The sequence below is a fragment of the Anomalospiza imberbis genome, chromosome 3 (genome assembly GCF_031753505.1).
Source record: "Anomalospiza imberbis isolate Cuckoo-Finch-1a 21T00152 chromosome 3, ASM3175350v1, whole genome shotgun sequence".
NCBI lineage: Eukaryota > Metazoa > Chordata > Aves > Passeriformes > Viduidae > Anomalospiza > Anomalospiza imberbis.
Window position 1 is genome coordinate 58,756,194 of NC_089683.1, and position 14,760 is coordinate 58,770,953.

The 14,760-nt window shown below is 37.8% G+C and overlaps 1 protein-coding gene across 25 annotated transcripts in view; it reads right to left on the bottom strand.

The window, feature by feature from the left end:
* Positions 1-800: 800 nt before the first annotated feature.
* Positions 801-14,760, bottom strand: part of SYNE1 (spectrin repeat containing nuclear envelope protein 1) — a 289,553-nt gene continuing 275,593 nt past the window's right edge. For 23 of the 25 annotated variants that reach the window (XM_068184611.1, XM_068184610.1, XM_068184631.1 and 20 more), the window contains 7 exons: positions 13,644-13,855; positions 11,969-12,169; positions 11,495-11,623; positions 10,914-11,126; positions 9,844-9,933; positions 7,952-8,010; positions 801-1,923 (listed from right to left, as the gene is read on the bottom strand). In XM_068184611.1, the coding sequence (XP_068040712.1) occupies positions 1,683-1,923; positions 7,952-8,010; positions 9,844-9,933; positions 10,914-11,126; positions 11,495-11,623; positions 11,969-12,169; positions 13,644-13,855 (1,145 nt within the window). In that variant the 3' untranslated portion in view covers positions 801-1,682. The remainder of the gene's footprint in view (positions 1,924-7,951; positions 8,011-9,843; positions 9,934-10,913; positions 11,127-11,494; positions 11,624-11,968; positions 12,170-13,643; positions 13,856-14,760) is intronic. The other 2 variants (XM_068184626.1, XM_068184624.1) reach the window with 1 other exon arrangement.

Consider the following 14,760-nt stretch of genomic DNA (forward strand, 5'->3'; position numbering starts at 1 on the left):
CTTGTGGTTCCCTACCTCTGACCACCCTCTCCTCATAACAGCTCAAAAGATGACATGCCAAAAAGTAATTTTAAATAACAGCAATTAATGTGCTTGTAGTTTTTTCTGGCCTTTTTATTTCTGTCACGCAAGCCAATATATTCTAAACAAAACCACTTAACTCAGAAGAAAAAATCATATTGTGTGTGTCATGGCTCCAAATTCCCCCAACTTATTAAAGAGCAGTATCTTAAAGCCATGTTCTGTATTTTTTTCATAATTGAGAAGAATCCTGTTCTTTCAAAGTTGAATTCTGACTGATAAGCTGGGCAGAGTGCCACTGAGTAGACTGCAAGTTTTTGCAATAGTTCTGGAAAGTTGATGAGTTTTCAATTTGTTCTCTTATTCTTCTATTTTAACTTATGTTTTGGGCCTATTCCACTAAAATAATGATGGGTAAAACATAAAAATCTATCTTGGTATTGAGCTGCTATGGAGAATATCAGGAATATCAGAATATCAAGTTTCCAGTAAAACCACTGGAAAAAATCTGCTTCAGTGTGGATTGGTACAACCCCAATTGTCAAAGGTTGCACATGAGTGCACACACAGAAATATAGATGGAAAAAAACCCCACACAGGTGAGAGGGAACTTCAAGAAGCAGCTTGAAAAGAAAAAAAAAAAACCTGAAGTGATGAATCATTAATCTAAAACATGTACTGCTTTCAATATAAGCACAACTTCTAATGTGATACTTTCCCATGTATTCCGCCAGTTGTGATTTTCCAGATCTTGTCATTCAAACATATACCTCATGCCATTAATTTGTTACAGAATTTTTTAATTCTTTTTTAAGTGCATATGGATGTCTTCTATTTTTTATACCATACATATCTCATTCTAAACTTAGAGGTTTCCATAGTTGTCATTAAAAAGCACGTAGACAAAATATTTTATGGTATCTATAATAAATGCAAAGAAATCAATACAAACAAAACTTGGCTTAGCAAACTGTACATACATAAATATGTTGTTTTTCAACTTGACATTCAACATTTTTTCCTCATAAAAACTTCTGCAATCTTATTTATTACATCCATTTTTTTAAACCTTAAAAAAGTGCTTCTCAGATTTACACCTTGTGCATCCAAAGCAAAAATTAGAACACCATGCCTGAAACAGAAACCACAGGGAATAATACATTGCCATACAAGATTCTTTAAAATTGTATGTTACAAAAGCTCTAAAATTCCTTAAGCATTGGTTATTTTGTATACTGTAGATACTGAGAGGGTATTTAACAAAGACTGGCTAATGGGTCATTTGGAGCAGCACACAGGAAAGGATCTACAGTATCAAGTCCTTGGCTATGCATAGTACAGGGCAATGACCTGGATATAAAGTGGCTAAAAGATCCCAAAAGCTGTACAGAAGAGGTTTCCCTCACATACACTGCATCCTCCTTAGTACCCAGGATGCGAGTATTGAAATGATGCTACTCAGGTAATATGTTGTGCACTTTGATACTGATACACTGATGCGTTTCGAGCGGAGTGCCAGCAGAGAAAGATATGGGCACAGTAGTGGCTACAGCAGACAGGTAAAGCTGCCACGCTGAACCCTGTCACCCTTTAGAACCATCTTGCTCCCAGCCAGGACTCCAGCAAGGTCTCCCGCTGTCCCACAGGCCCCCAGGTCTCCTTCACAATGGAGGAGGACCATTCATGTATTTCAGCATGGGGTGGAAAGAGCGGGCAAAGTTGTTTGCCATAGCACAGCTGTAATCCTCCTCGGTCATGGGCACCAGGCATGCCAGCCCGATCAGGAGCAGCAGGAGGAGCTGAAGTGGCAGAGCAGCTCTGAGGACTCTGAGGAAGAAGGATGGGCACCGCCATGCTGGCCCAGGCTCAGAAGGGGAGGAACCTGAGCCACCTCTTGTGGACCTGAGGAAAGAAGATGGGCAGTTGAATACACTAAAACATTACTACAGCAGAGGTTGCCCTTGGGCACTCAACCTCCCCTGAAGGCCGATTTACAATTTGCACAGACTTTGACTGACAACTGCAGAGGTATTTTTCAGTGAACATGCTATTCCCCTAACACTTTTAAGAGACCCTGGATTTCTAGACTGGGTAAGAAAGCACCAAATGATCACAACTGAAGGGGCTTTGGGACCCCCACAGCCCCTTTATCATTTATGGGGAAGACTCTCCACTTACAGCACTATGCTATAGCAAAGGGGAAAATAAAAGGTGGGCCATACCTGCCATATTTGTTCAACGCATGCTGTCTAAAAAGGTGGGCCTTCTTGTTTAAAATGGCCAGTTGCATTTGATTTGCAGAGGTTTCTACATTAATTTATGTATAAGGTATCCATGAGGGTATAATGCTTTGAGATTCAGTTACATCCTTTTCTGTCAATCAATACACCAAGACATAGGCAATGGGGACTTATTTTCTACAAAGCACATTGTGTTTTGAATCTTGCACAGAATCAGCAGTTAAAATCTATTTGCTCAACTGACTTGACACCATCACCTTCCAAGTGATTTTCTCCCTTATGTTGATGGATCTATATGAAATGGCACATACCTATCATGTCTATGAGGCAGTAGAGATCTAACACAAATATTTCCAAAGGGACACTTCAAAAATCCATTCTCTTACTTTAATGAAAGATTAAGACATAAATTTCACATTTTTCTTTTTGACAGAAACTGTCAAGACCTGAAAAGAGTGACTAGGAAAAATTAAATCTTATGGTCTCTGTGTGCTAATTAAATGCAATGGGAAAATATTGTCTTTCAGCACAAGCCAAAAATGGAAGAACTCAGAGCCTTCAAGTACTCTGCTATTAGGACATTATATCATGAATTTTGTCTCAGATATGTTGCTATAATATATTTGCATGGTTGCTATGATCATAAGGCCTCAGAAAATCTATGGTTTCCTAAAGTTTAAGAGATAAAAATTCTCATAAGGAGATGTGGGAAATAAGGCTTATTGGCTGAGGTCAAATGCTCCCCAGTAAAGTAAGAACGGGCTGATGGTTCCTTAGTGCTTCTTTGACTTCCCCTTGTTCTTTTGATCCTGTCTCCCTGATAAATCTGAATCTGAGTGAGGAAGCATCCAAAAATGGAAATATCATCTTCAAAACAATGCCAGGCTTAGCAAGGATTCCCTTTGCACATGCTCAGAAAATAATTATTTCTGTGCTTGAGAGTATTTTATTTTATTGTTCAAATATGTATAGCACCCCACTATGAGGATTTCAACAAAGCCAAGAAAATGTGGTAAAATTCAGGTGGCCAACAGATACATAAACACTAATTTAGCAGATATGCTAAATTATTAGCTTGAACTCAATATGCCGGGAAGCAGTGATGATCAAAACATCAGATCTTGTGTTGTCTGAATCCACACTATTGTAGCCCAGATGGAAAGATGCTTATTGCATAATGTAGGATCACATATTATAAAAAAGATATTGAAAGGACATGGCACATGAAACAGCACCAGAGCATTCCATATGAAAGCTCAATTAGATCAGGATTTCTACTGTCTAAGAATACCAAGACAGAAAGTTAATGGACTGAGGCAGGAACAAAGGGAACAAGGAGTGCTAAATTACCTTCCAAGCATTTGACTGCACAGCCTACCTATTTACAAGGCTCTCATTGTATAAATGTTGTTAATCCAAAGCAAAAAATGACCACATTTCTGCAGCTGCTAACTGGTGTTTGATAATGAGCGAAGTGTCATTTTCTTAATTGTCCTAGAATTACTCTGGGGCAACACTGGGTGTCAGAAGGGGAATTTCCAAAAAGCTGAATCAAAAGGTAGCAAAGTTTTTCTTTCTGGCTTTTTTTTTCTTTTTCCTATTAGTAGCACGATCCAGCACTTCTTGCTTTGTGTTTTACAAAAAAAAAAAAAAAAAAAAAAATTGTAATGTAAGCTTGCATGGCTGATCTCAAAAGGAATACAAACTTTCAAAAACTAAAACAATCCACAGCAAACCATATTTTCTGCAGTGAAATAGGGTATTGAAGAATAATACTGCAAGGAAACAATTCAAAAAGCAAATAATGAAATGTTACAAAAACATCTTCAGAGGGGGACTTATAAAAAGTTTGAGTGCTGTACGGCTTGTGTTTATGGCAGGCACACCTCTGCAATCTATATAATTGGCTGAAAAATGGAATGGGCCATCTTAGAGTGTTTAATAGATTTGGTAAGGAGAGATGGTTAAACTCATACATTGTTAACAAAAAAAGCTCACTATTTTTAAGGACAGAACACCTATTTAGCCTGGCAGGAGAAAGGAAAGCTGAAGGAAAGCTGAAGTACTGTGTGCCACTTTGGAGAAAAATCTGTTCTTGAGCTTGTCTCTTTAGCTGTCTCTTCTGATTGCTCCACCATTTGTCACACTGTGAGGAGGAAAAGAGGTAGGGCCATCTGCTACTCAATCCAGTACCGAATTCCTACTTAGTAGATGAAAGAGGGAAGCACAGCTGCAGTCCTGGCCAACAGTAAGCTTCTTCATGTCAAGAAATTTTATATATTAATATAAGTGCAAGCAACAGTTGCCCTTACTTTGAAAGTTTGTAATGTCAGTGATATTGGAACTCTTCTCTAAGCATTTCAAGAGAGGAGAAGCTAATTTATCAGGCTATAGATAGGACGGTCAAAGCGAACTTTAATTTCAGCTCAGAGGGGAACCTTTTTGTAAAGATGATTGCTACTTTTATTCCCAAGGAAAATATGGTTGATGTAAGCAATCTGTATTGCAGTAAGCATCTGAAAGCTTTCAAAAAGGAATTTATCATTCAAGTGAAGCTGATAGAAATAAATAAAGTTAATTTAATGCTAAGTGACTAATGGAATGCGGAAAACAGGCTTACACTGAAAGAAGCACTGCTGGCCTAGTAGGATGTTATTTACTGCAGTTAATCAAGAATGGGCCTTAATTTAATATCTTTATTAAAAGACTACTGCACAAAATATAAGAATAGTAAATTTTATCTGTATGATGACAGATGCTGAAGGTCTTTGCAAACACCAGACAGGACTGGCTTCTTGCACAGAAAAAAAGTGTGTGTCTAATAAGTTTAAGAAGCAACAACTCTATATGATAATTAAGTAACAAGCACAGAGTGAGGGAGATAACTGGGAAAAGAATCATGGCAAGCCAAACACAAACCTTGTGTTTGAGCTACTGTGTAGCCATGAGCATAATTTTGTGGGCAAAGGCACAAAGAGTGATGCAGTTTGGCCTGCTCCAGAACAGCAAGTGATCTTTAAAGATCCACTAGTCATTTGGGGAGGCTTGGGGAGAGCAGGAAATGGAGTTTGGCACTATGGAACCAAGACCTGAATAGAGCTGCTCAAGAGAAACAATGTAAACACCCCTGAGCAAACTGAACCACTATTTTAATCTTTTAACATTTTAATAACTTCAAAAAATTCACAGGCAAAGATCCAGGTGTACACTTATGAAAGCTCTATTAAACTGATGAAGAAAGAGGAATTGCTTCTTGGATTTTCTTTCCCACCTACTACACGATTACTAGTACAGCTTGGATGAGACTCCAGTTAAATCCACAGTGTAATGTCTAGTTTAATCCTGCACCTTGCTTAGCATCACACTATATATGCCTGTCTTTTTGTGGCGATAATGGAGAAGGCAAAGTGATATGACACTTACTATACACAAATCATGGCCTCTCTAATTTTTTAGATGAAATTTCCTTCACAACTTCTTGTGTGATAAACCTTCTGGGATTGACTTTATTTCTCCTCTATACTAAACTCTAACAGGGTTTGCTGATCCAGTGCAAGATCAAACACAAAGTACTCTGATCAGAGGCATGTCAAAATATTAAAGAACACAGTGACAGCTTGTACCGCAGTATCCGTTAAAACCACATTATACATCAACCACAACCTGTCTGGCTTGCACATTTGATTAAGTTTCCTATTCAGCAGTGACTCATTCATATTCCATGCTTGTCTGAATGACAAATTGAACATTGTGTTGTGCTGCTACAAGATGTGTTAATAAACAGTGCTGGAAAGCCTTGATCTGAAAGGTGCCGCAGCAATGCCACTGCTAGGACAGCGGTTGATCCCAAAGCTGCCAAACAACGCTAGCTGCTCTTCAAGCCAGGGGCTTGCACCTACAACCAGAAACCTCAGAAGGCTGGCAGAAGTGGTTTGACTACACAGGAGAGTGGAAAAGCACACACTATGTGTTCTTTGAGCGCAATGGTGCTAGTGCAAGCGTGCTGATCTGTCAAAGACACCACCCCTCCTCCTCGCTGTTAGCGGCTGCAGAGTAAAGCCCCTCTCCTCCCTTTTTTTTAGCTCCCTACAAGAAACAAAACTCCAAGCTTCATAACAGACTGCAGCTGAATAATTAGTTTTCTTTCTCCATCAGACAGGAAGATGGATTTTACATATATCCCCTATTTTCTATGTGGCTTCCTTTTGTGTCAAAGGAAAAAATCCCTAAAAATAGGCAGCTGCTTAGTGCATGTGGAAGAAATGAAAGATACTTGTTCTATTTGTTACATGGTTTTACAACTATGCCACTTTTACTCACAGTCCCTAACTACATATGTAAAGCAAACTTTTTAAAATAAGTGGTTATGTAAATATCAACATGGTAAGTAGTTTTGCTCTTTACTTCATTTATAATGAGAATAAAATCTTGATTTTGCTCATTAAAAAATTAATACTCTTAGAGGTATTTTTTTTTGTCTGCTTATTTGTGTCTCAATCACTGTATTAAATCTAGTGTTCACTTCTTTCTAACAGGAGTTATTTTTTAAAAATATTACTTAATTTTGTGTTTTCTTCTTTCCAACACAGAATCTTTGATTCTACAAACAAATCAGTTAATTTTTGATATGCAGAGAATAAATGAGATTCAGGTTATATGAGATTTATTATTAGATTTAAAAAGAACAAATATACCTTAATCACACTTTCTGATTATTTTAGCAGTGTGTAAGACACTGAAATAGCAAAAGATGTCCCCTTTACACACATTGCCTTGCTCCTTTCCTAATTTTTTTTTTAACTTCATAATTGTAGAGGCTAGTAAACCGATCAGTGAAAGAGCGAAGGTACACACATCACACTGACAACAACAAGAATGCAGAAGCACTGTTAGCTGCAGAGATGACAGGTTGCTGGAGACACCGTGGAAAGCAAGAAGCTGTAGCTGCACGCCTGCTCTCTACTGGTCAGACAGAGATGGGGCAGTGCTGCTCCCGGAGCAATGCAGGGATGCGAGCACTGGGTGAGCCATGGCAGTGTTAGCATGTTATACTGCAGTTTGTCTGAGGAGGGGAGAGAAAGTGATCCCGAGTCTCAATACTCTCAAATTCTGACTTTTAGTTTTGAGTCTAAAGTATTGAAAACCCACAAACTGAACAAAACTTTTCAGGGAAAAAAAAAAAAAAAGGAAGAAAAAAAGAAAGAAAGAAAGAAAAAAGAAAAGAATGTTAGTATGTCTCATCCAGATCTGTGGGTTTTGCGAATTCTAGAATATGATATTGGCCTATTACCTGCCTTAATTTAATATCTAGAGGTAAAGAGGATGATAGAAAGTGTTTGCCATGAACTTATTAGCATTCCTCTTAAATCACACCAAAATAAAATAATCATTAAATATCATGACTGTAAGCACACACTCACTCTGATCAGGCATAAGAAAAATAAACATTGATTACATGAGATTTCTGTGAAGCAAAATCTGCAGCTGTCCAAGGACTAGCCTGTGTCTCTAACAAAGAATTTGAAGTAATTGAAAGTCCCTTTTGCTGAATGATTAACAAAAGGGAAGTTACCACTTGTGTAAGTCCTGACCACCTGATGGAGTCAGTGGGACTGGGAGGAACCATGGCCAATTTCTATCATCCTCTTGGCGTTCTAGAACAGAGTGCGGAAACCAGGAGAATAAGGTACCTGCTATGTGGACTGCTGACAGAGGGTCCAGGCTGTGAGAGACTACATTTGCCCCGTGGCTGTTTGCAATGAACAGGGGGTAAAGAAAGAAGAATGTTCAGTCCAGGCAAATAAAGACAAGCTACTGATGAAACTAAATTAAAAGTGCAGCAAAGGAAACATTAAAAAAAAAAAATCAAATGAAGTGACCAATACCCATGAACCAAGGAAACTGGCTTTTCTTTGCACCTAGCTGATTATGAAAATTATTGGAACATACAGAGTGAACTCAAAAATAACAGTTTAGACATTATTTTTATGAACAGTAGCTCTACGTTTTAAAACAAGTCTCTAGAAATTTAGTTCAAATAATATGTAACATGAAATAGGTGTTATCTTATTAAGTTGATTATGGAAAAATATATAGATTTAAAAATGCACATGCAGAAAAATTAATACTCTCAAGAAAAAAAAGGTCCAAGACCCTCCTTTGGCAAGTTTTGCCTCTCCTACACCCCACGATTTTGAAGGCCAAATAACTGTAAGGGCATTCTTGCACACACAGCTATTTGCTGGATTATTTAATGCAGTTAGATGTTTATAATCCTGATTGTATTTCTTTTGTATTAGTATTTATTTATTTAGCATCAGCATATTTGGCACTGAAATTCTAAACACTTTAGTATCATTTTAGTCTTCAAATTGTGTGGGTGCAGAACCCAGAAGTTTGAAAGCTAGACCCAAGGAATCATACAACTTAGCTATGAAATATGGAGGGGAAAAAAAAAAAAAAAGAGTAGTCACATATATGAACAGTAGCAAATTAGAGACAGACAAATCCTTATGAAAATATTAAGATGAAACCTATCATAATTCTACACGCTCTCTAGACAAAGATTTATGGTGAAATACTTCTCCATTTCCTGTAATGGTCAGGCAACCTTCAGTTACTACTAAGATATCAGAGTTATTAGAAATTATTTATGTTTAAATTTAAAAGATAAAAATAATTGACCTCTGAAATAAAATGTTAAGGTTTATATTCTTTCTCCTTTGGAAAAGCCAGTATTCCTTTACATTCTCATACTAGCATCTAAAAGGAAACTAGTGAATGTAAACAAAAATTTAAAAAACAAATTAATTTCAAGAGCCATAGATTTATCAAGACAGAACTCAAGAGGCTTTACAAAAAAAGTGTAAATGGAAAAACAAAACAAAATGAAAACCAATCTGATTGTCTTAAGAACTAAGGAAAAAAGCAAATTAATCAACCAATAGAATTGCAGAAAAAGACAAAATAATTGCAGTTCCAATTTGGGCTCAGAGTATGGAAGTGTTAAGTATTAGGCATGTATTGCTATATTTCTTGAATTTTGTGCCAGCGATGTAAATGGACAACTCCAGAGTTGCCACTGTAGCCATTTATTAGGTCCTGCAAAACTAGCTGGTTTGAATAATGTTTTTGTGCCCTTCAGCTCTACTTAGCCATTCATCCAAAGTCTCAATAAGACCATCTGCAACCTGCATCAGAAATGACAAAAGAACTTATTGAGATTCTTGATGAAGCAGCTCTGAAGAGAAGGCCAAACAGAAATGGAGGACTGATTATACCAGACAAGACCAGACTTTGGGGTGCTGCCATCACTAGAGCAAAATACAAGAGACACGACATGCCATACCATGGTAAACCAACCACACTGACAGCCCTGGTTTCAGAAAGTATTTACCACTTCTGATTTCATGCAGGATGGGATATGCAGCAGGGTTGGGGAAAGCAGCTGTGTTTTCCTTTTGGTTTATGCCATTTCCTTTCCTAACAAGTGGGAAGGGGTGACTTCCAGCTGGCTAGAACTGCTGTAGATATCTATAGTTCCCATCCAAGTGGTGGAAGAATTTAAATGACATGAAATTACCGTTCTCTGTCTGCTTGGAGTGCTTCTTCCAGATACAGGACTCACTGAGCCTGATGTGTCTAATTCATCAGAAGACCATGAGGACAATTCCTAAAGTTCAGAAGGAATGGAGCTCAGAAATACAGCAACTAGCTGTACAGGTAAGCAAACTAGAAAAATTACCCCGAGTGAAATTCCAGCAGAGTTATTTCCAAGCCAAATAAAATAAAACAGCTAAATTTAGTTACCAAATTTTAAAAGACTAAAGCATTGCATGTTTTCTCTGTCAGCCCTAAAGGAGAAGAAAAGCAAACAGTAGTTAAAACTTCCTTTGCTTAGGTGACGCATTTTCCACTGAAGTCAATACAGGGGAAAAACAGATTGTTCTTTATTGGCTGTGAACTACAAGAAAAGTTTGGTACCACCAAGATTTTAATTAAACAGGCAGAAATCCACTAAAAGGAGGGAAGAGCTGAGTTCTTGTGCTTTAAGCACTCTGCTAATCCAAGTCCTTTTAAAAAAGTGAACTAAAGGAGAGCCTTGAAATCTTTACTCTGTATCTGTCACTGCTGGCAAAGACATATGTGTAATGCCCTCTCAAACACCTGAGATACCACGACAACTTGAAAAGATATGGACTATAGCTCACAGCCTAAGAGGTACGTATGAGGGACTCCTTACCCTATTACAGAATTTATGTTTTTCTTCTGTCTTTGACAGAGTGTGCATTAAGTTCCTTTCCAGTGACAACTGACATACTATAATTTTCAGTACTGCTACTGGAATAATTATCTCATATACTTTGCCAGTTGACTGATTCAGTAATAGCAGGGTAAACAAACCAAGAAGTTCAGTAATTGTTACACCAAATAGAAAAAAATTACTGAATTTAAACCCCCCTCTATATCAGAATAGATATTTACAATATGAAGTTTAAGAATACTTTATAATATTCAAGATTACATGTTCCATCTTGATAAGCACTGCAAACCACAGAAACAGAGCAGCCAATAGCAATGATCAGAGAAAGGCAGTCGGAAGAGCAGGAAACATGCTCAGTGAACAGAAAGGAATAAAAAGACGTGACTTACCAGTTGACTACTTGAAATGTCTAGAATTTTCTCTAGGTCTTTAATATGACGTGTAACCTCTTTCAAGAGCAGCTTCAGTCTGTTTCCAATGACATGTACCTTTTCTTTGGCTTCAAGACAATCCTTGCCTTCAGCATTGACTAGCAATTGGCAAGACATATCTTGCAATGACGCCACCTTCAACTGAGACTCCAGCAGTTCACGTCTGATTTGCTGTTGCCAAGGCAAGCATCAATTTTTTTAATAGCAGCCAAAAAAAAAAAAAGGAAAAAAGTAGAATTCACAAAACTCAACATTTTAAATTAAATAAATGGGGAAAAAAAGAGACGCAATATAAATTTCTAATCTGACAGGAAGATATACAGCACCCTAGTAGTTGCCTGAGATTTAAAATCACATGTTGTGCTACTAAGGGAAGTGAGTGGTGCTCCCTACCAAGGCAAAGACAGTCATTGACACTGGTCCCACAGCTCTGTGTTAGCACACAATGTACAGTGCTAACCCTCACAAGAAAGAGAAATCTGATTAGATCTTTTACTGGTGATGTGTTTTGGTAGAGAAAAGGGTGATTATAGTCCTACCATTAGAAGTCTGTGGTGATCCTGCAGTATTTCTGAGTCCAGATTTGGATTGATGGGCACAATCTCATTTTTTCTTCTGTCAATATTCTCCAACCAAAGCAGCAAGCCATGGCTCAGTTCGTGGAAATCCTACAAATGATGAATCATGGTTTTAACAGGGTAGCAGAATGTTCCAGTCAAACTCAGGCTTTTAATTTATCCTCTGATACATTCTACTAGCTAAATAAAATAACTTCCAAGAAGTATACAATAGAATATTAGATACTATTCCAGAGATGACAAATTTTGTAAATATTGGGCTGTAAATCCATGTTTTAGGTAGTGCAGGTGTACCCTTGAGAAAAACCCACAACAAAGCTGTATTTTGGCTTTCACGGGCAAGTTTCAGATGGAGCGTGTGCACACCAGGTAACTAAATGGTTTATATTTTCAGTATGTGGGCTGCTGACAATTTGAAATAGGCACAGTACAGACCTGGCACTGTATTAATGCATCCTGCAACGAGCTGCGCCAGTCTTCAATCATGCTGCACACATGCTCCCAGCGCACGTTCATCTGAGACAGGCGCTCCTGGAGCTTCTTGCTCTCCTCGCTGTCAGACTGAGTGAACTCTGAGCTGCACAGATTGATGGACAAGATGATTGCTTTGCGGTTATCAATTGCTTTCTGCAGCTCCTTCATGGTAAGACAAAGGGGAAGAAAGAATGGAAATTGGTAAATCATGACTTTCAGAAACATAAAGTAGAGAACATACCACAACACTGCAATGCTTTGCCATCGGCAGCTGCAGAAAGGCACCAGTAACAGACCCTTTACTCTGGATATGACATTTCTGGGCTCACTCTGTGACTCTGCAAATGTTCACTCTTTAACATCTACTAAAATTTTACTGTGAGCATAAACAAGAGCAAGCCAATTAAACTTGTAAAGTCTTAAAAGCCTGAAGTCAGAGTTGAATTTTAAAGATTTGGCTCATGTTTCAGATATTTTAAAGACAGAGTAGGTCCAACAAAATTTAAAGATGTATCACAACTGTATTTTAGCTCACAATAAAACTTTTACCCTCACTTCTCAGTTTTGCTGATAAACATGAAAACCAACATATTTTCACATGGAATCTGCTGTCATCAGTATTTTAAAATAAAATATTTTACTGAGAGAAACAAAAACATACAAAGAGTATAAAGAACTTAAATTTATAGAAGCACAACTTGTATAAAAACTCTGATTTGTTTATATTGGAAGACACAAAAGAAACCCCACCTCTGTTGGTTTGGAGGGTACTAATGGGCTTTCAAAGAGATGGTGAGATAAGAGCAGAATTCTCATGAAATGTCCCGTTTTCCACCTACTTTACAGCATTTACTTAAAAGCACGATGTCACAGCAACCTTTGCAGTACTTATGGCAGCTATATTTGGATTACAGTGAAGATGAGCATTGACATGCTTCACATGGATCACCACCGGAAACAGCCTCTACTATCTGTTCACCTCATCCCTGGCATGAAGCACAGTGCATTTTGACATTTGGTCACATATTTTTGTGCCCATGCTTGTAAGGTACTAGTAACTGAATATGAAGTTGTGGACCACCACATTTGCAGATCTTTATAGCTGGGGAATACACAAGAGAGATGAAAAAGTAACATTCAGATTTTGATGCACCTGTGATGACAGAAGAAGAAAAGGAATGTTGCAAAGTGGCATCAAATTTTTCCTATGTTGCACTGGTGACATGGGGTAGGTTACAACACCTTTGGACTCCTTCTCTTTCCTCCACAAAAATTAGTAATGTCTCAACGAGGCATTTCTTTTGAACCAGCTATTTTGTTACTAATTTGAGTAGAAGAGAATTGGTCTAACTTGGCACTTTTTAAAAATTTCATCAATTTGTGTGACATCAGGAGTTATCTGTACATTCTTGAATTACAGAATTGCCACAGAACTACTATTCCACAACTTCATTTGGATAGCCAGTGGTACATTTTCCTTCCAAAAGGTGATTCAGAAAATCACTTTCCCAGTTACTTTACCAGCAGCAGCCCACTATGTGGAGAAAACCAGCTGCAATTATTTGGCAACCTCTTCAACATACCTGTTGCACCCAGTTTTAGAAGGTAACTCATGGAACAGAGAAATAAAACTCACTTTCAGTTTTTTAATCCTGAGCTCAATAGTTTGTATGTCTGTGCTGAGATCAAGGTGGTGGAGCTTCTCCAGTTCCTCTTCAGTTTCTCCCAACCAAGCCCAGATGCTATTAAGGTCAGAGTTGAACTGCTGCCATTGCTGAAGGTTCTGTTTCATCCTCAGCTCCTTGCTTAGAGCTTGAGCCTGGATTAATTCCCATCTTTCAATTACACCTGGAATTACAAACACCAAATTCAACAAAAGCCAAAAAAACCGACTAGCTTCACACACACACACACAGTTGCATAAACTGAATGCTGTTCAGGACAAAAAGACGCTCTGTAAAAAGCCTAAGCCACAAACACTAACCACTGTAAAAACTAAGTTAGATTGAAGAAAGTGATGTTGGAGGGAAAGAATGAAGAACCTGGATGATCCCAGTCAACAGGCAATTTTATTGCTTTTTAATGTCAGACTTTTATGAGCAGAATTAAGCTGATACACGCAGGTCTCTAAAACAAGTTATGCTAGCACAAAAATGACATCTTAAATTACCAGACAAGTGCAAACCAGACAAGAAATACTAATATATCTAACTAACCAGATATTTATTATTTTCATTGGTAGTTGTGCCTAGCACTGTTTAATGGTCACACCTCACTACATTTGCCTTAGCTACTACTGATGCATTGGATAAACACCTGCACTAGAGAGAAATAAATAAGGGGCTATTTCTTCTTGCTAGTTTTCTTGCAATGCTAAGGCGAATGGACAAGTTGTATCCCTCCGTTAACTTAAAATTTACAAATAAAAACCCACAAAAAATAAAAGAGACTATATGGGTAGCTTATCATATCAAGCTAAGAATGGACATGATGCCTTCATAGTCTCTGGGAATCCATGTTTTCACAATCCAGTGCCTCTTGTTCTACAGCTGATATTTAAAATTAGCCAGGTGAATACTTCTATCAGGTGAAAATAAATTACTTTACTGTAGGCAGATAATAGAGGTGGAAGCTAATATTAGAAGAAACAAATGCTGGCCTAGGTGCTTTGAACAGCAATGTAAGGAACCTTTTTCATGGGAAATCTTAAAAAAAACCAAAACATTGCATCCACAGGGACTTCCTGAAAGGCT